Genomic DNA, 27,096 nt, shown 5'->3' with positions numbered 1-27,096 from the left:
AGCCAAAGGCACCGGTGAAATATGGTGCATTCTTTGCAATCATGAAATTACGAGATGCCATCTATGTGATCCTGGCAACAAGTAATGATAAACCGATTCAATCTGATTCACATTTCTTTACAAATGCAAATGAGGACACCTTTCTCACCATTCCGAATGCATGCCAATGCAGAAAATTAAGCTAACCAATGAGGCTTATGCATACACACACACGCAAAGGAAGAAAAAAAAAAGCACGACCTACTTACGAAACTGAAGCATAACACGCACAATATGTGACCATGGCCAAAGCGCCGGAAAAGACAAGTGATGATCATTTTTTATCCAATTTCACTGTTGTCAAATCAAACATCCACGAATAATTTTTGTACATGCTTATATAGTTGGTAGCTCATGGTAATTCCTATATATTATTTTCCTGGTTTTCATATCTCAGAAAGTGCTTCGAGGGACGTTATACATTGGTTGAAAAGTTAAAGTTATATTTCCAGGGCCCCGTTTTATCAAAAGATAGAATCGATTTTAAATTTCCTTACCACACAGACTGCCATAGACTTACAGTTGAAATCAACTATATAATCAATTTCAACTCTTCATAAAACAGGGCCCAGGTGCACAGCAGGTCAACGTGGCATCACAAAGTATAGACATTAGGTAAATGTTTGGAAATGCGCGAGCGCCAGCAGTATTTTCTTTTATATTTTTGTTGAAAGTGCAAATATGACTAGGAAGCATAGGCGTAAATAGGTAAAACATACTCTTTAAATATGGATGCACCTCAAGTGAGCATGAGGACATCTGAATTGAAATTTTCAATTGTTGCTCTGAATGCAGTGACGAACGATTTCAGATAGAAGCTTCGCTTGCATGTGGAGATTCACCATTCTCACTCCATAGAAGATGTTAAACACGATACCGCTTTTACGCTTCGCGAAAGACCCTGTTCTCTTTTATCAGCACACTGTAATACTTTTCTTATCAAGCTTTATCCATCATGATTTTCTGCATCTATTCAACCAAATATCTGTATAAATAACTTGCGTTAGTGGCTAGCGCACGAAAGCCAGAATTTTCATTGCTTTGATAGACGTTTGCCTGATAAAAAGACACTTTTCACAATGTCCAATTCAGCTGACAAAGAAAGTGACTTTGTTCGAATGGCGAAACATCGAAATGTGATCCTCTATAAAGCTATAGATTCTGTCCAGCGACACATACATCGCCAGTCATGATGGAAGTGCCTCAATAGAGTAATAACTTATCGAATAATATCGAATAATAGGATATGAAGTGAAACCTTGCGTTCTATATGTGTGCAAATAGGCCGAAAACTAAACCATTATTTCAACGACTACTAGTAGGCCCTACTGTAAAACATGCTGTCATCCATGGTTTACAACTGCCTGTCTGATGCATTTGAGTTATGAGAGTTGGAAGGGGCTGATCTATGATTTGGGCCGTATTTCAAAGGGGATTATCAGCACATACACGAATGCTTTATTTTTGACGTTTTTAGTTTGTGTATGTTTGTCATTATACTTGTCCTTGTGTGTGTCAATGCGTGTGTGTGCACGTGTGTAGGCATGAATACGTGTGCGTGTTTTCATTCAACTTTTACTGCATAATATTTAACCTTTTTATTATTGCTGTCACATCAACGTATTTTGTAACTAAAAGAAGAATATTTCGTTTTCGGAATAACGAACCTGATTTCATTATCAGATTAACGATCCTTGGAATGATGAATCCCAGAAAGGACATGAAGGAACATATCAATCATTTCTGAAATCTTGTCAGAAAATACGAGTATAATCATTTCTTCTGAAAGGTCGAATCAAGTGAATGTTATTTCAACAACCACGCCTAACCTCTAAATGAGATGTTCCAGGCGAAAATGGCACAAGACTATTTAGCAGAGCCAAGTACACGTGTAACTTCTAGCGATTTGGACATGGACACAACTCTTGCGTGTTGTGCCCACTGATCTCCCCTTAGAGGGGAGATCAGTGGTTGTGCCTCAGTTGCGTAATACGTCTTGTGTGTGTGTGTGTGTGTGTGTGTGTGTTGGTGTGTGTGTGTGTGTGCGTGCGTGTTTGTACGTGTATTTTACCACAGTTGTTCGCTTGTTGATGATACTCAATTTAGCCATATTAGTTCATGGGCCAAGACCCGAAAGATAGGTTTTTGGTACCACCTGAGGTGGCAAGACCTTTTTGGTGTCATTTTGTTTGTCGGACATAGATGTGCTTATCAAGCTATGATAGCATTTCCAAATGAGTAGCTTAGTCATAATAAATGAATTTTTAACCAATTTGGTCTCGTTTTTATATCCCTGTACTTCTGAATCGAAACTAAACCGCTATACAAAGAAGAGCACTGCCTTCTGTATGTCCACAGGTGTTCTGTTGTAAACGCGGTGCGCTTAGTCTTTATTCAAGGCAGCGAAGGGAATATCCAAATGGTTATGATGTCCACAGCTGTCACGCGGTGCGCTTAGTCTTTATCTAGACCAATGTACCGTTATCATATCTAAACTTCCTAATAAAAGGGATTATCTATATTGTTTTTATACCACCCTCTCAACAAATACATCAGTTTTAAACAAAAATCACTCTGTTCATTTACAACATTATTTATTATAATGTATCGTAGTGTACCGGTACATTGTTTTTGCATTATCTTTCATTGTTGGATGGAAATAAAGCGACATTGGCGTGGTATTAGCGTTTTCACTGTAGCGTTTTCACCAGCTGTAGCGTTTTCACCGGAAAATGATAAATAATTGGAAAATACGATAAAATTCACGAGGAATTGCTCTGTTGTTGTTGTTTTTAGATAAAGGGATATGCATTGTATTATAAGCTTTGGATATTCCCTTCGCCGTCTTGAATATTAGCTGTGGACATCATAACCCTTGGATATTCCCTTCGCTGCCTTGGATAAAGACTAAGCGCACCGCGTTTACAACAAAACACCTGTGAACATACAGAAGACAGTGCTCTTCTTTGTATAGCGGTTGGTCTCGATTCAGAAGTATGGATATAACAACGAGACCAAATTGGTTTAAAATTCATTTATTATGACTAAGCTACTCATTTGGAAATGCTATCATAGCTTGATAAACAAAATGACACCAAAAAGGTATTGCCACCTCAGGTGGTACCATTATCTGGCCTGGCCCATGGACTAAATTGTACATGCAAACAGAATGGTCACAAAGATGTCCTCATATATGCATTTGTAATGAAATGTGAATCAGATTGAATCGGTTTATCATTACTTGTTGCCAGGACCACATAGATGGCATCTCGTAATTTCATGATTGCAAAGAATGCACCATAATATCCCCTGGGCTTTTGGCTTCAGTGCAGGAATCTTTTTGTGTCACAGCTCCTCTTTGTTTTCCCCTTGGACGCCCATGTTACCGCGGACGAGTTCTTCCGTGACAGTGTGATCACACGTGAACACCACAGAAAATGCCTGTTTAAAGTCTACGGTGCTCCGATATAGAGATTGACGTCTTGACGGTAGCTTTATTCATGCTAAACACATATCATACAAAGTTTGATACAAAATATATGGTAACTCAAGGTTTAATAATACAAAGGGGAGTGTCGATATCAAATACATTTCCGAAACGTACAATTGAAGTAAATATCACGTAGACTTTACTCCAATAATTGAAGGTTTGCACTCGGCAGTAATTTGGGCGTAGTTTCCACGTGCAAAACCCTCATAGATTTACAACTGAAGTCAGTTGCACTGATTGCCATCATTCTTTTCTATTTGAAGTAAGGTAAGATGTAATACACCTCAAAAAGAATGGAGAAGAGTGAAAAAATACTGTAGTAAGCTGAAAGAGAGAGGCAAACTGTATTTTTATTGAAAGATTATCTGTGGTATACCTAGGAGAGTAGACTAGCATTTCTTCGGGCTCTGCGACGTGTTTTGATTGACATCCGATGCTCAGCCAATAAAACTTCGAGAGTTGACGACTGACATCTGCCTTGCCACACCCGGTTCCACGCCTCTATTCGGAGGTTTCTTACTAGACGTATTTTTAGTCAACTTGACTTCCACATCGTCGCGCCCTCTATTGACTGCCAATCACTGATTTAGGCTAAAAATACGTCGCCCGCTAGACTACTAGCTGGGCAGTAAAAAACCGAGTATCATGCTATAATACCCCCTCCCCCCCCGTTAGGTTCTAAGCGTTCAATGTGATATATATTTCTTCTTCATTATGTCAATCACTGCTGATGGAATTACAGAATTATGCTATGACACGTTTCACTCAAAGCTTAAAAAGCAAAGTTTATGCACTATACAAGTAATGGTGCATGAATCCTATAGACCATTGATTTTAGATGAGAAATTATGATATGCCTATAGTAGGGATGTCATTGATTGGGAATTAATGACACGATTAAGCATTTTCATAATCCTTATCCTTCACTCTAACCTCCGTGAAAATATCATATTTGAATTCAACCAATAAGATGGTAAAAAATGCATGCATTCATGTTTTATCAATATACAATGTATGGACTTTCCAAACATTCAACAGCGATTATCTCAAAATTAACATTGTGTGGGTTAGCACTATATTGCATCGACCCCTTCAATTGTCTATCAAGTTCATGTCGATGTTTTCTAATTTGATGACGTCATCATACTAGAAGTTGTGATTAAAGGCAAGATATCAAAATCAGCGAAGATTACTAATCGCTGCCTCATGTTCCTGTGTTTGATCGTCCAGTCAATACCAAACTGACGACATACGTTGAATATGTTATACTTTGAACAATTGTCTATCAAGTCCATGTCGATGTTTTCTAATTTGATGACGTCATCATACTAGAAGTTGTGATTAAAGGCAAGATATCAAAATCAGCGAAGATTATGTGTTATGTCTATGGGGGGATTTTTTTTTTTTTAACCATGCATAGACGATAACGCTCAAGCACTTTTACCTCACTTGATTTTGCTTCATTTCCTCTGAAACTTAAGTATGTTGTAGCTGAGACAATAAGCTGCAGTAATCATACATTTTATTTTTTTTCAAATCTTCTCATCAGGTTGACAATTTTGCAGCTTAAAACTGAAAATGAGAATGGAAGGTGGACGAAACGATTCCTGATTCATCTTTCACATACATAAGTTTACGTTCCTCATATTTTCTCGTCGAGACGTATGGCCGAGTGGTTAAAGGCGACGTCTCAGAGACGTGAGGTTGCACACATTCATTCATTCATTCATTTTCATTTTCATTTCATTTATTTCATTCCTTCTTTCTTTTTCGTCAAACATAACACGAAATGTATCAGAAGATATAACATAGGCATGTATTCGACTTTACATGGTAGATAATGGTTAACAAATACGAAATTATACATGCATACCGGCAAAATACAAAGTTATGTTTGGAGGATAAAAAAAAAGAAAGAACTGAGAGGTTCACTGAAAAGCATGCTTGTAAATTGTGAACCACTCAAAAGGATTCTTGTGAATACATTAAACTTTTTTTTTTTTTTTTTTTTTTTACAAAGACAGGAGAGAACAAGACAGTAGAAACACAACGACATTACATGACTTTACAGTAGGGTATACCATGACACATGCGGGTTCGAACCCCACAAGATCACGAAACAAAATACTTAGCCATTTTACTTTTTTTTTTCTTCAGTGGTGTATTACATATTCGTCCATGTAGAAATCACGTTCGTATAGAAACGCACCTATACACACACACACACAATATCCCTCTTTCTTGTGTTGGAGACCACATTGCTTCGATTGCTGCAAAATTTTGCAGGCTGACTTTATCAAACCGATTATAGTATAAGTAATGACGACTACGGAGGTGTTGTACTTTGAACAATTGTCTTTCAAGACCATGTCATTGTTTTGTACTTTGATGACGTCATCACACTGAAAATTGTGATTAGAGGTAAAGACGCAAAATCGGACAAGTTTACGTGTTATGTCTATGGGAGGTGATTTTTCTTTTAAACCATGCATTGACTTGACAACGTTTAAGCACCTTTATCTCAGCTGATTTTGCTTCGTTTCCTCTGAAACTAAAGTATGTTGTAGCTGAGACAATAAGCTGCAGTAATCATGCATTTTATTCTTTGAAATCTCCTCATCAGGTTGACAATTTTGCAGTTTAAAACTGAAAATGAGAATGGAATGTGGACGAAACGATTCCTGATTCATCTTTCACACACATAAGTTTACGTTCGTCATATTTTCTCGTCGAGACGTATGGCCGAGTGATTAAAGGCGACGTCTCAGAGAAGTGAGGTTGCATACGTGCGGGTTCGAACCCCACAAGATCACGAAACAAAATACTTTGCTATTTTACTTTTTTTCCTTCAATGGTGTATTACATATTCGTCCATGTAGAAGTCAAGTTCGTATATAAACGCACCTATACACACACACACACACACACACACACACACACACACACACAATATCCCTCTTTTTTGTGTTGGAGACCACATTGCTTCGACTGCTGCAAACTTTTGCAGGCTGACTTTGTCAAACCGATCATAGTATGTAATGACGACGACGGAGGTGTTGTACTTTGAAAAATTGTCTTTCAAGACCATGTCAATAAGCCAGTTCGGGGTTAGCTCATGGGCACATGGGTACAAATGACCTTTCTTCTTTCTCAGTTGATTAGGCACTCCACTAGTTTCAAGCGACAGAAGGCATGAGCTTGCCCAACGTAACAATTTATGGAATTCATCAGTCATGTTCAAACAAAGGATGAACTTGCATAGACCAGGTGACCAGAATGATCCTTCCATTGACATTTTGGAAAGCATCCATTTCATTATTTTGCATTGAATGTATTAACAATCTCTTTCTATTGATATTGTCAGACACCGCTTTTGCTGTCATGTGGATGTGCTGGCAAGCACCACTTATAGGGATCAGTTGAATAATCATTACATTACAGATGCTTATCTCAGTGAATTTAAAAACCACCATGCTCTGCTGGTACAGATGACCTTTTTCTGCTCATGCTCAAAGTGGAACCCCGAACTGGCTTATTGTTTCGTACTTTGATGACGTCATCACACTGAAAATTGTGATTAAAGGCAAGGTATCAAAACCAGCCGATTATAGGTTTTATGTCTACGGCACGTATTTTTCCCAAGTCGCCAGAAATGGCATAGCGACATCAGTCGTTACAAGGCCGCATTTCCGTCTAGCAATGCAATACATGTTCACGCGGCCCCGTTTGTTGAGTGGGCATTGACTTTTTCCCCCTGTAATATCTATACATTTTTTTTTTTGCCTAACCATTTCCGTGGATGTCCCGTGGCCGAGTGGTTAGAGAAACGGATTTGCATGCACGCTGAATAATTTCAAGGTGCCTATATCACATTCTTTTCTTTGTCGATCACGGATGACCGACATCTGATGACCCCAAGCGTATCACCTAACTCGTCCTTAGTGTGACGAGTTTCATATCTCGTTTTTCTTTCTTTTTTCTTTCTTTCTTTCTTTCTTTCTTTCTTTATTCATTATCTATTTATTTATCTATTGTTCAGTCGAAATTATGCTCCAGGCTGAAATCTCAAAATATTTGACTAAATTTGGCTGGAATAAGAGTATCCTTTTTTTTTTCTTTTTTTTTTATTAATTTCTTATTTTGCACTTCAAAAATTGTACGTGTTTTTTAAACTGGTTTTCAAGTGGTCTACCTCTTTGATCTTACGGCCATCTTCTTTCACTGTTTAATCTCTCTACACCAGTGCCGAAAGACCTAATCTTCTACTCTACAGTGACTGACGAGCAGACAATTCAAATCTGCATTGCATGGTTCCTCAATGGCTGGTTATCTATGATGGTCTGAGGTTTTACCTGCCGGATTGACTTGAATTGCTCTTCCGACACATTCCTGAAGATATTACACTCCGGGATGCTGAGGATCTTGAAAGCCACTGCACAGTGGTGATTTTCCAGGGGGAGGATGTCGTTGTATCGAATGGCCAAGTCCGTGCGGGCGTTGATTTGATACCTGTGGATAATGAGACCAAGTGGGAAAATTCGGTGGAGTTGGTTCGTTGAAAGAAAAAGGAGGAAAATAAGGCCCATGAGTTCGACGCTATAGGTAAAAGCAACCCACGAGTTTAGCAGATACAACACGGGGCTTAATGTGTCGGTCTCGTGGGCCATGTTTGCTTAGTGTCGAACTCATGGGCTGTCTTACTCGACGTGGGCTGTATGAATCATGGACTATTTGACTCGTGGGCTGTATGATTCGTGTGTGTCGAATTCATGACTTGCACGCGTCTTTACTGACATTGAACAAACGGTGGTTGGTTCTTTTTTTTTTCTTCTCTTTTGACACAGTTTCATTTTCAGTCAAGATTTGTTTGCAATTTTATCTTGAGTTTATTTTTGATCAATATTAAACCTGTTCTGTTACATGGCAGAATGATTGCTGTAAAACTTAATGTAATCATTCTAATTCAAACTAAATACAGAGTAAGATTAATATAGTAGCATATAACTATGTTGGCATGTGCATGTGCCATATAATGAAGAAAAATCCTCTGATTTCAAACAAATATCAAACAAAGATATATGTGAAATGATCTTTTCTGGAAGATATAGAAGACAATTAATGTAGATGATCATTATGCATAATTATACACACACTGGCAAAAAAGAATACATGTGAAAAGCTTGCGTACACATTTTTGGGTCACACAAACACACACACACACACACACACACACACACGTAAACATAATGGTAATATACACAGAGAGAGATACATATCAGTAAAAAAAATAGCAGGCAGACAGACACGTATAGACACACATTTACACACAGAGACATATATCCACATATTCATATATTCATATATATTATATTCCACATCAACGTACGCATTGTTGAAGCCTGGATGGTCTAGGTCATGACAAACGGCTGCCGTGAGTAAGATGCCAAGGTCAGCCAGGCTGAACTTTGACTTGAGGTCACACAGGTAGATCATGCCGTACATCATCTGGGTCACGCAGAAACAATGTCGGAAGTTGTGGAACGGGTTGTTCCGGTAGTTCTCCTGAACACAGCACTGATGTCAAAACAGAACATTCGAGATCGCGATGTCAACAAAATGATAAGTTAAAATCAAAGAAGTTTTATCAACAAGCTAGATAGCAGAGATGATTTAACTGTTGCTGTAGCAATCCGTTCTTTCTTCGTTTTAGCTATCCTGAATAGAAGAAAAAAATCTCTTTGGGGTTTAAAACCACACCAATGGCATCAGGAGTTATATGCCCAGATAATTTCATTGAATTCATTTCCAATAAAATATTAAAAGGTACGACAGTACAACATTTAATACAGTACGTTATGCATGATTATGCAACGTCAGTGGCAAATTGAAAAAAAAAAAAGAATATTCTATGTACGTAAAAACAGTTACATAATGTGACTTCTATTACCGTACCACAATGAAGTTGTGGGATATAAGAAAAAACAAACAAATGTATATATGCATCCTATACATATATAAGGGAACACACTTATGCGTACAGTTACATATCGCAAAGAGAGTAGTCATGGCAGTGATGTCGCGGAAATTTAAAAGTGACATGCATTCAGAGTTAAACGTGACAAACCAGAAAGCGGCGGAGTACGATTGGATTCATGTTGAATTCTGAGACGAGACCCAGCTCATGATACATGTGTTCCAGGAGGCACAACATCTACACAACAAGAACAACGCCAACAATAGTTCGTAGCATTACCAACATTAAAATAAGTACATACAATAAATCATTGGATAGAAAAAAAGTGCAAGTACAAGTACAAGTATGTGAGAAATGCGTATTACATCGTACATGGCGTAGCCAATGCATGGGAGAGAAATAAGCCCATAGGGCATATGATATAGATCATATGTATAATTACTGTGACACTCCCTAGTGCAGTGTTTTTGACTACCCTAAAAAGAGTAAGAACGAAGAAAAGAAACAAAGAAAAAACACTTATAACAGGAGCGGATCCAGGAATTCCGTAAAAGGCGGAGGGGAGGCGCTAACAATATTTCTGGTGCTCCTTCCAATTTTCATCTCATCTTTTTCTTTGTTATTTCTTTTGTTTTAACAACAGATAGAGAGGGCGCACGCGCCCGATGCGCCCCTTTGTATCCGCCACTTTATAAAGACAACCAAGACGGTATAGATTTGCACTCCTATGCTGAAAAAAAAAAAAACGAAAAAAAGTGGCTCATCACGAATATGACAATTTTCACCATTTCTGTGGATGCATTGACATTTGAAAGTGGTTGTCAGATGAATGTCGTAAATGTTCAAATTGGGTACAGAAGAAAATAAGGAAAGTGAATTATGGCAGGATTTGAATTGCATGAAAAAAGAAGTGTACCATGCGCGAATTAGAATTAATTTTCTGCAGCAACTTTAACAAAGTCTACGATGACTAGGGATATTTATTTATTATTATTTTTTTTCTTTTTTGTGATATAGGTATCCAATGATTTTAACTCATGTCTTATCTGGTTAACATTGCTTATAAGGGATGTCAGGGATTTATATATTTTGTAAAATAAGCAGACGGTGAATTTACATTCACTTCGAACATCCAAGCTTTGTATTCTTAGAATCAAGAATACGCAGAGGGGTCTATCACCTAACATAGGATAACGATTGACCAAGAAAGAAATTCGGAAAATCATTAACGATAGTGCACTGGAGGGTTACAGGATTGAAAGGTATGTACAGAAAGCCAATAATAAAAAAATGAGGATGAGGAAAAAAAAAGCAACAATGGCATAAACATTGTTTTGAGAGTATCAAATTTCGTTTCGGTGTATTGTTAGACCAAGTATATTGACCATTCATACCTCATTCGACTCCCAGTGCCAGATGTCGAAGGTTGGTTTCTTTAGGTATTCCTTTGTCTCGTAGGACAGAATATACTGCACAAAAACAACAACAAACAAACAGCAACAACTGTAACAACGCAGAAATAGTGAGTTACTGAAAGTAAATGAATATGTATTATTAGAGCTATTATATAGATGTTCGTCTACTATTCTGATTTCACTTATAACTTCAAAAAGTACGTATTGCTCATTAACAGCTCTTCTTCTTCCATACCTAAATATATAGCTGGATGTTATGACAATAGACATAGCTATATTCGTCGATTTGAGCATACGAACGTTCTATGTCTTTGCGTTTCCTATTTCTTTTTTCTTATGTAAGTGTCATCCGTAAATATTTGTTGAAAACCTGGAGAATTTATTTCTTACTTTGTTTGTCTTCCTCAAATCTATGCGTGACTGCATGCATTCAAATCGAAATCACCATTCAGTAAACTGTCTATTTTGTGTTTCCCTCAGCTTATTATTATTTTTATGGTTCCATGTAGTCTTACCTTGGGATATTTGGGGAAGTCCCGCTTCGGAACAATACGTGTCTCGGTTCCCATCGCAGGTGGAATGGTGCATTTGCAGAAGTTGGCGTGATGTCTATATGATAGATGATGAAACGAAGATATGTAAAGACAAATATATAATGTTGTATTATTTGAATATATGTTATTAAAAGACACTTTGTGACGCAAAGATATGGCAGTACTTCATCCTCAACTGCTTTGTGAACTTTGTACTTTCTTCAGGCTATTACACTGTTAACTCCGTGATTATTGCACAATTCACAGCCATTCCATAAAGACAAGTGCTGGAGTTGGTCCGAACAAGTCAACATCTTCATACGAAGTTCAGTAAATTCGATTACACCTGAAGTTAGATTTTTTTTCCCCCTTCGTTACGCATACCAACACAACAGTAACTGTTCCAAGGCAAATGACAGGAAAATCGAAAATTCACGTTAAAAACATTTAAACATGGCTGACACGTATTTGAAATAACAGAAAATAAGACTCCGCATTGTATCCGTCTCGTTATGTCGGTACACGATTATCATGTACTGACAATGGTATCTTTGAAAAAAGATGGCAAAATCATGTTCTTATTACTTACTTTTTGGCTGCTATGAGTTCATCCTTGATTTCTCTGATATCCATCTTGCATTTTTCTATTTCAATCGCCTTCTTCCGGTCCACTAAAACGGAAGTTAGAAAATATATAAGATAAAATTAGATCTTATGATTCGAACAAAAATCGGTATTCTAACACTAGATACAATACAAAGTAAACGCCTTACATACAGTCAAATAATTACCTACCTGCAGATAGAGACGTAGGAACAAATATCAAGTAAACGTATTCTATTCCAACTGTGGAGGCACACATAACGCAGCGATAGATATCAAGCAAATATTGTAGTATCTTATTCCAACTGCCATGATTCTATTCAAAAGAAGCAAGTCCTGTGGTAGTTTAGTAAATCGAGAAGAAAGAGTCTTTCTGCATGCCATCTTTCTTCCTGTCATCACACACCATGCACAAAGACCTTTTTGTTTCTTATTGTCAAATTGTCAAGATACATTAACAAATTTCCCAGATCTTATGATTATCTTAAAGATGATATCATTAAACATGGTATGCTTTCTTGGGTTAATTGTAGAAGTATAGCTTATCTTTTTCACAACTCTGGTCTGAAGGCTCTTTTTTCACAACTTTTGAAAGGATTAACATCAAATAGCTTTCATTAAAGGAAACATTTCTTTCATCATTCCATTAATTTCGTTGTTCACATCGACCTGATATTGAATGAAATTCATATAAAGAATATAAAAACAGCAACACAGCACAAAGACATATACATACACGCAAACATTGGCATTAGCAAAAAGCACATTATTATATTCCTACTTTCGATTTTCTTCTGCATTGCGGTCAACCGACTAAGCATTTCGTCTTTCATCTCGAAAATGCGGAAGGCCCTGGGAATGAAGAGAGAGAGAGAGAAAAAAAAAAGAAAACTTATTTCCTCTTAAGTCAGAATCACATCAGTCCATGTGAATATTAAAAGATGCAATAGATTTTATAATGACACGGGGTGATTTTTTTTTTCGGTGAAAACCTACGAGCTGTTATTTCAAATGGACTGAGGTAAAACATAATCAGTCCGCAGGGTGCAATACCATTGTGCACTGTTGTAAATATGCGCTTACTAGCCAATTCATTAATTCATTTATTCAGCCAAAATTACGTGGCTAATGGCATAATCATTGTTTACATGCTGTGACGTAACTTCTTAGACACTAAAAAATCGTATGGTAAAGCATTTTTTTTTTGTGGAACATATATGCTTGTTTTCAAAAAAAGAAAGAAAGAGAAGGAATCTATGATATTATTATTTTGTTCTTATTTTGAATGATTCACGCTTGTACATGAGTAAAAGAATTACGACGGATGTTTTCGGACTTACTAACCTGGTAACTTTTTCGGACACATGGCTCAGTACTCCTTGAAGCACCTCATCTCGCACTATGTACATGTATAAAACACAGATCGAGAGATTACAAAAACTAAGCAACTCTTTAAAAACACAAGCTACCAAATGGGGTTCATTGCATTTTCTACAAACGTGACAGGAACATCGCAGTACTATAATTCTAACAGTGGTAATTTGGTCATTTTGTCAGACTGATTTTCGAATACTGGGCATTGATTAGGGTAATTGAATGTTATCACGGATTCTTTATACAAATAACAAACACATTTAGTGTAGCATGATTTTATCAACTTCGCTTCGCTTCAAGGCAAGCAGGAGGTATTTTGCATTTGAGAGATGAGTTCAAAGCTCAAAATGCTTCGTAAATTTCAATTCGTTTTCAATTTTTTCCATCTAACACAAAAGTGACGCAAAATATATAACGTACCTTACACAAATCGGTTTTTACTTTTACTAATTTTTCAACCCCAAACATAATAATGTGTGGATCGTTGATTATATCAACATCTATGAAAAGTTTGCAAGGATAATAGAAAAGTAAATATGGTAAACTTTGGTCCACTGAAAACCGGGGCTTGTAAAACGTGGATCATTGAAAAATGAAATAAGTAACTGAATACCATCCAAAATTTACTAAATCTACTCATACTCTGCTTAAACGTAGATATAAAATTAACAGCATGTACCAGGGACGTCACCATTACGAACCTAACAATTCTGAAATACAAAAAGAAAAAAAAAAACTGATTTAGCCCATCTTGTTGAAAAAAACAAACAAACATTTGGACATAATATTGATATTAATGAATCAATCAAAATCAGTCAGTATAATATTTATACCTGCCCAATAATTCTAAAAGTATACATTATTAGCGGCTGGAGAACCGCTTATCATCTGAGGTAAGACATTTACAACTGAACTCACTTCAAACAAAGTATTTACACCAAATGTACACTCTTTCTTTGAAAAGTTTGTCTATCTAGTGAGCAAAATACAAAACTGCAAAATGTCCAATAATTATGTTTCTCTATATTGAATCACTTTTCCAGGAATGCATTTGATAATAATTCTATCTGTCTTACCTTCTCCTGATCTAACTTGAGTGACGACAACCTTGTAAGGCGTCCTGAAATGGGAAATGATGTACAGGAAACCAAAAAGTTCTTTATAAACATGCTGTGATCTGATCTTCCCTGTTGCACACATCAATATCAAGGTGCTAAAGAAAACCAAGACTCCGTAGGTTATCAAATTATTTGAAAAAAGTGTCTCAATCGTTTTTTTTTTTTTTGTTTGGGGGGGGGGGTAAATTCTGTTTCTACTGTGCTTTGTAGATAATGAAATGAATTCAGTAAAGAATTGAAGGAGGGTGCTCTGTTACTTTTTCCGCCTGAATCTTGAATTTTACATTTGCAGCACATTCCATGATTGAATTTCATCGTCATGTTCTATCGACTTTCACTGAATAAAACGATAAGGAACGAAGCATCTAATGAATATGGAATGCAACGCTCATGGCTGTGGCAGGAAATACGGTGTCGGTAAATACAAATGTCAAGTGTCATGAATTCATCAATTTCATATGCATGAAGTAAAGTGTGCATAAATAATGTCCTGCATTTCTCAATTATTTCGTGAAACATACCTTCGTGTATTGCTTGGCATAGTTGGCGCGATGGATACGAGGGCACCCTGTTGATTCTTGAGGACGATATCAGACCATCTGAGACAAAAAGAATCCATATAACTCTAATAACTTCTAATATTGTCGCCAAGGTCATGCTTATAGTTCACTACAATTACCGAAATGATTAAACAAGAGAAGAAAAAAACATATGTACGCACGGCTGGAGAGTTATTAAGTCACAGTTGATTGACGAGTGCGTGTAGTGGCGTGTCATAGGTTTCGTATCCATAATACTATTTAGCTCATTCATGTCTGAAACATTTAATATGGGATTCATTTTACCTGCTGACACCAACTGCTGCGGTCAAGAGGTCATGGATATCACGTGACCCACAGTGTGGACTGAACACCACCTGATCAAAAGAATGAACAAAGGAGATGTGATATAGCATAGGAGGGGAAAAGGCAGCGAAAAAGTTCAAGTTGAAAAGGAGAAAAATAAAACAAAGGTTTTCCATTATGCAGTTTGAAAGACAGTCTATGGTTTCATAGTGTCACTCGACATCTTGTATCACTCTCTAGCGTTTGTTGGTAGAGCATGGTATTGTAGTTCAATAACTACAATAACGTTCGCTGTAAATTCATGAGAAAAAAAGAACAGGAATAAATCTCGTTCAGGATATTATAACACACGTATAAAATCATTCGTGATATTCTCTTGTAAGCTTACACCATGGAGCTACTGTTAGTAGCTCCATGCTTACACCTTTCAATGTCCTTTATTGTTCGAAACCCTTACTATCATTTTTTCCCGTGTTTGATGCATTCCATTACTTTGTATTTGCTTAAGCAAGCTGTTTGTTTCCTTTCTCTGTTACCATGAACAAAGTTTATACACAGGCAACAGGAACATTACAAAATATACTGCTTAAGAGAAAATAAGCAGGAAGCTAATTATGAGGGATTGAACATATTGACATCATGAAACATATCTGATGATTATATCGTTGACAAAGTACTTAACATGGAAATTCGAAAAAAAGAATAACTCTGAACTGACATTATTTGATATTTCATTTGATATTTGATATTTATTATTACGGTGAACTTTATGTATAACATCTCATGACAAGTATTATGTTAAGACTTCAGTAACTTTAACGGATCTGCGCTATCATTTCCAATTCACAAGTATTTCTCAATTACTCGTCAATCAATTTCAAGGTCCCCTGTTAAAACTTGATCATCGCAGCTTATGTGGAAACGTTTCACGAGTTTTTGTAGAATGTAAACTTCTCTCAGGCATTTTTTTTTTCTTTTGGTATTTCAATGATCTCCCAAAAGACAATAAATATGAATTAACCTTTGAGTAATATTATTGAGATAAATTAGAATATACTACAGGAAAACTCAAAATTGATGGAGCTACAATGAACTTTCAGCAACACACTAGACTTTACGAAACATAATTGTGACCGTGCACCTCAAAACGAACATAAAGTCGCACACACTGATTTTGTGTGAGGACTGAAAATAAGTGAAATGGGTCAACCTAGCCGAACTTAACTTTTTCATATTTTCTGAAAGAGCGGGTCTTCTTTTACATTATGCTAAAATTTGGTATCATAAAACGGGCAGGAAAGTGTGGTTTTTTTTAGCAGTTTATCTCGAACATTTTTGGTAGAATAGTGTGATTAGGTGTGTCTTTAGAATCCCTTTTTCATTTCTGAAAAACCTTGCCACACTCTTCATTTTCAACTCTAATAACTTTTGAAAGGATAGTGCTACTGCTTTGAAAGTTGGCATTGATTATGGACAGGTTGTGTTGATGAGGCATGCTTAATTTCAGTTTAATCTAATAATCCCTTCATTGTTGTTACTCTGGTGGTTTACTTCCTGTTTTTTGTCCCATTCATCGCACAGCCAGCACGGTTTGGTAAAGATTAAGCGCTTGAATAGACACTGTACTTCAGAGCATCTTTTCTCAGTTCACACTTTTCCTGAGTTTGTGCTCTGTTTCCAATATTTAGATAGGTTAGGAGAGTCCATTTGATTTGAATTATACATCATTTTAAAGCTTAAAGTCTGCTCTTTCAGAATATGGTCTTAACTGAAAATTCATGTCTGGCGACTTTTTGTTTGTTTTGAGGTGCAGTGTCACAAATTCAAGAGTGTTTCGTCTCACTGCAGCGTTGAGAAACCGGGGACAATGCTGACATGCAAGGATATGACAATGCAATACTTTAAAAAAAAAGTTTTTTTAGTACAATGTTTTGCTCTGAGAGAATTGCAGACATATTATTTACCTTTACGACTGATCCATCGACTTCAAGATAGACGGTCCGAGATCTTTTAAGAGCACCATTTCCCATCTTGCGTGGAGAGTTAACAAAGCAAAATGAGACTCCTTTCCGGTTTATCAGCCTGATCAGCCTTTCCGGTTTATCTCCGCAACTGATCTGGATGCCTTTTAAAAGCAAACTTGTTCTATGAGCGCGATGTTTTATTCTCAAAAACTGACTCTGATTCAAAATTCCAGAGCTAGTTGTTTTCAGCCGTGTAGCTGGAAAATACTGGTGCTGGTTGTTTACTGGACCTCTTATCACCGTCAGATGCGAGTTGCCATGGAAACATCTGCGTCATGGAAGCCATGGAAGATTTTCAGCGAAGCCACTTTCTGAAAACAACTTCATGATACCACACGGCAAAGTATGTTTACTAATGAGCATGTCGCGTTACTCTCACACACGGTAGGTCTACCGAACAGTGCGGCCATTTTTTTTTGAAATTCTTATAACTTTTCAACAAGATAACCCCAAAACAAAATTTAAATGTCTAAATATATTTTTTTGAAGCATGAAGAACTCAATGAAATACATATTCAGAATTGTTGATGCACGCAAGTGTCATAATCCAAGATGGCGTCCAAAATGTAATTTCACCTGTACACACTTGGAATGTCGAAATATTCCTTTGGGTTACACGGAACCAAATAATAATTATAATACTTATTCAGAGATTTTGAAATACATATAAAGCACTTATAGGCACTTTCAGAAATCCCCAATTGTGTCCAAAATGGCTGCCAGTTCCTGTTTTTCTCATAACCCTGCTAATACGTAACCGCGATACGCGCTTAAAAGTCTAAATGTGACCGTGCACCTCAAAACGAACATAAAGTCGCACACACTGATTTTGCGTGAGGACTGCAAATAAGTGAAATGGGTCAACCTAGCCGAACTTGACTTTTTCATATTTTCTGAAAGAGCGGGTCTTCTTTTACATTATGCTAAAATTTGGTATCATAAAAGAGGCAGGAAAGTGTGTTTTTTTCGCAGTTTATCTCGAACATTTTTAGTAGAATAGTGTGATTAGGTGTGTCTTTAGAATCCCTTTTTCATTTCTGAAAAACCTTGTCCACACTCTTCACTTTCAACTCTAATAACTTTTGAAAGGATAGTGCTATTGCTTTGAAAGTTGGCATTAATTATCAACAGAAAGTGTTAATGAGGCATGCTTAATTTCAGTTTAATCTGATAATCCCTTCATTGTTGTTACTTTGGTGGTTTACTTCCTGTTTTTTGTCCCATTCATCGCACAGCCAGCACGGTTTGGTAAAGAGTAAGCACTTGAATAGACACTACTTCAGAGACTCTTTTCTCAGTTCACACTTTTCCTGAGTTTGTGCTTTCTTTCCAATATTTAGATAGGTTAGGAGAGTCCATTTGATTTGAGTTATACATCATTTTAAAGCTTAAAGTCTGCTCTTTCAGAATATGGTCTTAACTAAAAAAATCATGTCTGGCGACTTTTTGTTTGTTTTGAGGTGCAGGGTCACAAATACAGTTTATATATTTTGAGACATAAGAAATCCAATGAAATACTTATTCAGAGATCATGAAGCACGTAAGTACAAAAAACAACAACAAAAAACACTCGAGTTCTTCGCGAAAACCAGTGGTTATCCAAAATGGCCGCCATTCTATTATTGCTGTTTTTAGCCTGTTTCAAGGGACAAAGAAATTCAACGTAATGTTCAAGATTCAACAACTAAGAAGGTCCAGGGGAATCTTTCCCTTAAAATGTGCAAAACATGGGTATAGGTTGGGTTGTACGGGGGGGGGGGGATGGCCTGTACAATCATTATATTCCAAATATTCAACCTTAAGTGTATGAACTTTGTCATTGAATTGCAATCATAAAAATGCTAAACGTCCCTCGCTCTGCCCCTTTCCATAGACTTTGTACACTTTTGAGATTGACAAATTTCCGAATATGTCATTAAAAATTTTGTACCAGATCTTTCACATACAAAATGCAAAAGTTAGTTTCCTCATATTGGAGGGTGATTTGCCATTCCCAACCATTCCACCGCTCACTTCCCCGACTTAAATTAAATACCCCTTTGTTTAACAATTCCCAAATATTCCATGAAATATGTGTAAAGGGTATGATTATTTTCATTTCAATTCAAGCATAAAAACTCCCTCGTGTTGGAGGGGTTGGGGATACTGAGACTATAATTATATAATTTTACCGAATCTACATGGAATGAATTTAAAAGATAATTAAGACACTGTGATTTTAGGTGGAGCAATATACTGCACCAAAGAAGTTCACTGTCATGGGATAAATTAGACATTATTTAGTGGCACATGTAGACACTAAGTTTGAACATGTATGTAGCACAGACGCCAAAAAGAATTGTTTTTACTTCCTAAGTGATAACTGACAGTTTCAAATGGAATTCACCTCATGGTAGACATCAAATGTGTTGATAATAAAGAAGGCTAGCACTAATTTTTTATCCCTTGTGCTTGAGATGACGAAAATGGACCATGTGGTAAAAAAAAAAAAATATTGTATATTCTAGTAGGCTCTCTGTTTAGCAACTAGGACACACTCCTTAATTTCAACATCCAAATGTTTTTATTTGTATACTTTACACACAAGAAAATAATAAAAAAAGTTTCTTATAAACTATACTGACATTAATTTACATAATTGTGAGATAAAATTGTTACTGCCGGCCATTTTGCACGCCATTTTGAATTTTATGAAGAGTTCGTGTGGTTTGATCGGTACTTGCATGCGTCAACTTTTCTAAATATGTATTTTATTGAGTTCTTCATGTTTCAAAACATAGACACTTACATTTGTATTGGGTTGCCTAGTTGAAAGGTTATCAGAATTTCAGGAAATGGCTGCCATTTTGGACTCCATCTTGGATTACTGTACTTGCGTGGGTCAACATGTCTTATGTGTATTATTGAGTTCTTCATCCTTAAAAACATATATTTTATTCGATAGATATTTACTTTTTGTATTTTGACCTAATGCTCTTGGACTATATAAGCATTGTATAATATGGTCCGATTTTGCAATATTCTGCTGAAAACTGTTATCACAAACTGTATAGTTTAGGCAATGTAAAGAAGCATCTTTTCTTTTCCTCTTCTAATTGTTGTGAAAAAAAAATGACTTCAAAATGACACTGCATACAGAACTTGATCTTATCTGCTAATTTGGCTTCAACGGACAAATCCGGCTTTTTCATCAACACTATTCTAAATAGGCCCTCTCTCTCTCTCTCTCTCTCTCTCTCTCTCTCTATATATATATATATATATATATATATATGTATATATGAAGAGTTTGTTTGCAAAAACCGATAAGTCAGTTTTTGAAGATTTTGAAGTACGGTCTCTGTCATAAAGTACAAAATAAAACCTTTTAAATGATATATTGGTCACTACATATAAAGGTTCACTTTTGAAGTTATGGTCAAAAGAAGCAAAAATTTTCTTATTATTCTCTTTACTTTTCTTGACCTTTGATCGCAAATATCTCCTTTTGGCAAATGTGGACTTATCGGTTTTTGCGAACAAACCACGTTATATATTCTATTGTTTTAAATTATTTACGAGTATTAACTTTTTTGTATCCACGTTCTTGGACTGATATGCCATTAGCACACATAAACACTGCCACACGCACACATACCAAAGCCAACAGACAAACAAAATGCACTCGAACGTCTTTTCCGGTCATATCGTAAAAGTCAGCATGCATGCAAAAGTTTCTGCTTGCTAACTCTACAAACATACAAAACACACAGGGAATCTCATTTTCTCTTTCGCATCGTTATGTGGGGGATGGGAAATGCATTTATGGAAACAATGATTTACTGTGAAAAGAAATAAGTTGTACTCCATCATTTGTATTCCCCATAATAAATAATAAAAATCCTTATAATGTTTATTTTCATCCTGCTTTCCGATTATACTGTTTATAGTTGAAATTTAATTCAGAACTCTTACTTTATCGGTATCTAACAAATGGACACCGGTTTGTCGGAATCAATTTTTCCTGAAGTCTGGTGGTATTCGAAGTGTAGTGTGAGGAAAAGACTTCTGATGAACATGATGGCGGTAAGGGGATAACCGCTCGTCCTTGAGAGTCGGAAAGATTATTAACTTTTATTAAGATTATCATCCTTTAAAACATCTGTGATGTTACACTTGTTCTTATTTTTAACAGAAGAGGGCTGTAAAATTATAACCCCTAAAGAAAAACTGCAATGAAAACAACCAAAACAGTCTCATTAAAACTATAAAAATAAACTTTAAAAACCTATTCCCATGTTATACACATTCGTCTTCCAATTGCGCGAACATCCTTAAAAACAAGTTGTAGAAGTTAAAGAAAAAAGTAAAATATTCTGTCTTGATAACTGTCGTTCATAATAGTGCTTCAGAGTGCATAACGAGCTCAGCAAGGGCAAGATGTAAAGTACTACTTATAGTCAATGCGTCACAATTAGAGGGGCTGATATGGTTAATTGGATAGGGCCACGAACTTGCGACGACTGGGATCAGCGTTTCGAGTCCATTGTCATGATACAAATAACACAGATCAATAAAAACGATCAGTCTGCCATAGCAAATCAAAGTCCAATTCATATTAACCAACGCATGCACAATGCACAAGCAAGACAGACATTTTGTTACTCAAACTTTATTACTCCGTAATTCGAGTCACGCGTGCAAATAATCAAAATTCACTTAATGTTATACAATAAAACACAACTACTAGAACCTCCAGTCTGCCCGTATACATATTACAGGAATTTTGTAACAGCACCAAACAAAGCACTTAGTTTGATTCTATGCAACAAATGATTCGGATTTGAGAATAGAGATTAACATTCCATTAAGACTAGCACGTTCTTCAGTTAAACAAGACTTGTAAAAAGAATTGAGTTTAAATATAACATTTATATATATCTTCGTTACATATTTCGTGTAAAAACATGCAAAGATAGTCAAGATATAAAGGGAAAACCAATGCAGAACATGCCTTTGGAATAGAAAATTGGAAAATAAAAGTTAAGTTCACAGGGATGATGACAGATCGCTCAAGAATAGATTGTGAATTAAAGGCAGCAGAGGGCTGTTTAACTCACGAACTAATCCTAGTAGTAATTTCTGTTATCAAACACCAATTTACCAGTTCCAAGAACCTTATGCGGGTATTCCCCAAGCTCAAACTTTAATACTGCATTGTCACAGACATCTTTTGTTTTGTTTCCTTATCTTGGGGCTTTTTGATCTTGTTTTTGTGCCTTCTTTGATCTTTATATACTTTTCCTCTTTTCAATTCACCAGTATTTTTCACTGTTAGTTTATGTGCCGCAGCGTAAACACCCTGTGTGACACATTATTCTGACAGAGTAACGTAGCCATGCTTTGGGAAAACATTCTGTTTTTGTTTTTCAAATTAATGCATATTCAAACCTATATGTATGCATTTTACACTGGACATGTAATGAGCAAATTTGTGGAGAAAACGTCAGCTTTGCTCTGATGGAAGTTGTTGAACAAATGTATGATTGCGTTTCTTTTAAATGACCAGTACCTATTATTGAAGAGGCATGACAATTTTTTGCACAGAAAACAGAAACTAGAATTTACTCGCACATCCAGTAGGAAACACCGGTTACTTGCCAATCACCGCATGACAACATTCTATCTAACAAGATAATCAAAACATTTCTGTTTGATTCAGTTTTCACTTTTTTGCGAATGCTGTGATAGACGTGTAAATGGATTTTTTTTTTTTTTTTACCTTGTGGCAAATGTGATGAATCACAAAAATCATAAATGAAAAATGAAAATAAGAACATAAAGAACATAAGGAAAATAAAGGGGAAAGCCTCGCAGGATTTATGTCAAGACAGAATAAATTTCACCTTGATAAATCAAAAGCCCTACTGAGTTTTTAAATACCATTCATTGATATTATAAACAATATCAACGACTCTACCAAGTAAATGATGTTAACTATTGGCAACCTTCGCCGTCAAGTAATTAGCATCCTGCATATACCTGATTTCACAAACTTATTGTTAGAATGATAGAGCCGATGCTGTCTGTTGACGTGCAGTGTTCGTTAAGTGCGTTAGTGGAAATAAATTGAAAAAAAAAGGAAAATAGCCAATATCAAATGTATTTCGCGAATTATCAGGAACTTTATTGGAATCATTGTAACAAGCTATACAAAACACTTCTTTTTGTCCCTTCCTGCTATGTATAGCGAAAAAAAACCCGAATACTTTGAAAAATTTGTAACATACTGGTTACTTGAACATGATGACAATCCAAACAAAAACAACATCAATGTATGTTTATCGAATATGAGTACACGGCTTGACGTTAAACAGTGACATATAATTACGAGATAAAAAAAAAGCGTGCTGCCAAAGCCACAAAATGTGGAATCGTGTAACAAAAATATACAATTAAACTCTTTTTCTCTCTCTCAAGCAAATTCAATAAATTTACATCCTTGTATGTAGCACGCTTTACATTCTGCTGAAATCTGAATTAAATCTGCGTATTCATGCTTTTCGATCGCTTGCCATGCCGACTTGATCAGGCCACACCATTGCTTTCATGTGTCCTACATAGCTTACACAATAATACAATAATGTTTCGTAGATATGCCACACACGCAGTAAGTTATTTATCAGTTAAGAAACAAAAAAATATTTATGTGACACACAGTTAAAAAAAAAGAAGAAATGATGATACGTAATACTACTTTATATATTACAACCAATATAATCTTTTTCACTTCCGTTTCAAACAGTGCAACGCGGAGCAAATTTGACCTTCTGGCAGTGCTGTTATACTTTTTAAATCATACACAAGTGGTTGATGAGTTCCCGCAGAGGCAGTCTGTACAAAAGGACATGTTTTTCTTTGTCCCTGTCCTCTATCCACAGTAATCAACAGAAATCGGCAGGAATCAGCAGTAATCGACAGCAATAGACAATAATCGAAAGTAATCGACCGCAATCGACAGACATCATAAATTATCGACAGTAACCGATAGACATCGACAATAATCGACATGAATCGACAGCTTCAAAACGTGAATTACTACAGAGAGCGGCATTTCTCGCTGCCGAAACTATCAATAAAAATCATCGTATTGTATACCGAATTAAGAATACGCTCTTGCGACCCTGCATCTTTGAATAAAGCACAATATATTTTGTTCTTGAATATTTTGTTCTGATGAATAGCAATAAGCAATCCCATAGTTCATTTTAGGCACAACGTTTGAGAGGCATGTCTGTATGAACCACTACGATTTACTAAGAATTTACACTCTAGAAAATATGTGCTTGTCTTTCGTATATGATGATTGTACAGGCGTATTAGGTCTTTCCTCTTCAAAAAAAAATGTAATTATTGAGAATAGTTGAGAAAAAAAAAAGTTACCTTACCCTATTTAGTAAAACAAAATCGAAAACTGGCACTGGAACAAATTATCTTGGAGTAGTCGCTTGTGATTCTTTGATCTCTTCACGCCTGCGTGAGATAAGGATTATGATAAGCAGCATTGCCTGGCACCATATTATGCCTGTTTAAAAATGAAATTCTAAGGCCCTAAATGAGGAATCAGAAAATTGAACATGATTAACCATTTTAAGATACCACAGTAAAATATAATCCCCTTGAAAAAAAAATAAGAAGCATTTTTTCTTTCCTTACATGATCATTTTTTACATGAGTGTTTCTGCGAGGTCATTCTAGTTGACATTCTTTTTGTTCTTGCTGCTTTCTTGTATAATAATTAATTTATCAGAGTGTTGCGGTGATGGATATACCATACAATCACTCAGAATGTAAAAGTGAGGACAACAAAAGAAGTCTTGCCGGGAAAACCAAACCAAGAACAAACACAATGACCGCTTCTCGTATCTCACACGCCTTCTTCCTCTGCCATGATTCTTGCACTCTGCATTGGAAACAAAATAAAGCATGCAAACAAAAGCCAGTGATGTTGTACTCTTTGGGACCTATTTTCAACTGTTTATTTCAAAAGTTCATTATTCCGAGGGTTTCCAATTCCCAATATGAAACCAGGTTTGGTACTTTGAAGGTTCATTAATCTAAAAATGAAAGAAAAGAAGCTTATGATCGCAACGGTTTGTTAATTCGAAAAAAAAAAACAAAACAGAAAGCTTCGTTTCCTTAAAAAAAAAAAAAAATATTCGATTTGCATTAACTAACCTTCGAAATAACTAACATCTTTTTCAACGGGATATTTTTTTTTTCTAAATTGTAGGTCCAAATAAAGCAACAAAATTGGTTAGCAAATGAAATTATGACCAAAAAAACAAAAACAAAAACTGATTCTGTATCATGAGGAAGGGAATCAAAGCACAAAGAAACAATTTCATTCATAGTAATTTTTAGGCTTATTGATATTTCCATTAAAGGTTTTACTATTTATATACATGTTATACTTTATTTTATACATAAATATGACTCACAAAAAGAATCTGATATCTCAAACATCCTAATATAGTTAATTCATCATCTGCAATGCTATCATGTTGCATGTTTTGTAGAAGAGTACGGAAATAAGTTGAACTAGAATTGATTTCAAAAATGTTTTCCAGCGACTTAGACCTCACCTCTCGCATTTTCTCTTTCATTTGGTCTTCTTTCAGCTTCTGTTCTTCATAGCGATAGAGGGCGTTCCTTAGAGGTTCAACCATGGAATCGTCCAGTTGAGGGAAAAGCTGTCGGAATGACAATATGACCGCATAATTTTGACATTCAACACTCACATTATATCTATTTAAATTTTCACTAATGATTATGGCACATAATGAACACATTTTGATTAAAAACACAACTCGTTCATATTTTTTTTTTCACACAAAGTAAAAATACTTGTAAACAGGAAAATTACAAATAAGAATTACCAATTTTCATGTTTGATTTGATTTGATTTATTAAAGAAATGTAACCCAATAGATGCAAAAAATAATGTATACGTATATTAGTGATTCTTTTTTTATTTGATTTATTACTTCCTGTATTATCCTTGTACATGAACAAACATGTACATATACATACACTGTTGGTGCTATACATGTTTACATAAATATCAGTTAACAAAACGTGTTTTTTTTTTCTTCATTGCCTTTACACAGTGTACAGCAGAAACCTATCAGCAATACAATCATGAGTAATACAATAGGGCTACAGCTTAATTAAGTGTGGCTTAATTTGCGTGCAGCCCTCGTACATAATACACAAAAAATAAAAACTAGGAGGGAAGGATGACTTCTGTAGAGATATAATAGCAGAAATGAGAAAGGGAAAGGAGAGGTCTGTCTACTTTCACTAAAGGTTTATACAAAGATAGATCACCTGGATCACTGATCAGTAAGGCATGACAAAATATTTTTCCATCGAGGTCCAGGTGAACAGCTACAGTTCATGGTTGGTTACAGGATTACGTAATAGATGAAATGCGGAGATATTTTATTATGCACTAACAATGACAACGAAATTACTGATATCTAAAGAGCAACATTGCAACATTACAGCTTTCCTAAAAGAGTTCGTTGACTTTAAACTTCGAATGTCAGAAGGAAGAGAGTTCCAAACATCGGGTCCGATGTATCTGACGGATTTCAGAGAGGTTCGAAGGGAATAAACCAGAACTTAAAGTCTCTTTGC

The 27,096-nt window shown here is 35.9% G+C and overlaps 2 protein-coding genes across 2 annotated transcripts in view; both read right to left on the bottom strand.

Annotated features, from left to right (window-relative positions):
• Nucleotides 1-17,421, bottom strand: part of LOC140229887 (high affinity cGMP-specific 3',5'-cyclic phosphodiesterase 9A-like) — a 75,440-nt gene extending 58,019 nt beyond the window's left edge. Inside the window, exons 1-12 of the mRNA XM_072310091.1 lie at nucleotides 17,356-17,421; nucleotides 15,392-15,462; nucleotides 15,068-15,145; nucleotides 14,505-14,548; nucleotides 13,399-13,453; nucleotides 12,791-12,906; nucleotides 12,041-12,122; nucleotides 11,434-11,527; nucleotides 10,898-10,972; nucleotides 9,654-9,740; nucleotides 8,916-9,103; nucleotides 7,882-8,038 (exon numbers count right to left, since the gene is read on the bottom strand). Coding sequence (XP_072166192.1) covers nucleotides 7,882-8,038; nucleotides 8,916-9,103; nucleotides 9,654-9,740; nucleotides 10,898-10,972; nucleotides 11,434-11,527; nucleotides 12,041-12,122; nucleotides 12,791-12,906; nucleotides 13,399-13,453; nucleotides 14,505-14,548; nucleotides 15,068-15,145; nucleotides 15,392-15,462; nucleotides 17,356-17,421 — 1,113 coding nt within the window. The remainder of the gene's footprint in view (nucleotides 1-7,881; nucleotides 8,039-8,915; nucleotides 9,104-9,653; nucleotides 9,741-10,897; nucleotides 10,973-11,433; nucleotides 11,528-12,040; nucleotides 12,123-12,790; nucleotides 12,907-13,398; nucleotides 13,454-14,504; nucleotides 14,549-15,067; nucleotides 15,146-15,391; nucleotides 15,463-17,355) is intronic.
• A 7,900-nt stretch (nucleotides 17,422-25,321) lies between these two features.
• Nucleotides 25,322-27,096, bottom strand: part of LOC140229886 (high affinity cGMP-specific 3',5'-cyclic phosphodiesterase 9A-like) — a 44,658-nt gene continuing 42,883 nt past the window's right edge. The window contains 2 exon segments of the mRNA XM_072310090.1: nucleotides 25,322-25,357; nucleotides 26,040-26,147. Of these exon segments, the coding sequence (XP_072166191.1) occupies nucleotides 25,322-25,357; nucleotides 26,040-26,147 (144 nt within the window).

Source organism: Diadema setosum, chromosome 6 (genome assembly GCF_964275005.1).
Source record: "Diadema setosum chromosome 6, eeDiaSeto1, whole genome shotgun sequence".
Classification (NCBI taxonomy): domain Eukaryota; kingdom Metazoa; phylum Echinodermata; class Echinoidea; order Diadematoida; family Diadematidae; genus Diadema; species Diadema setosum.
This window is presented reverse-complemented; position numbering and strand designations above follow the sequence as displayed.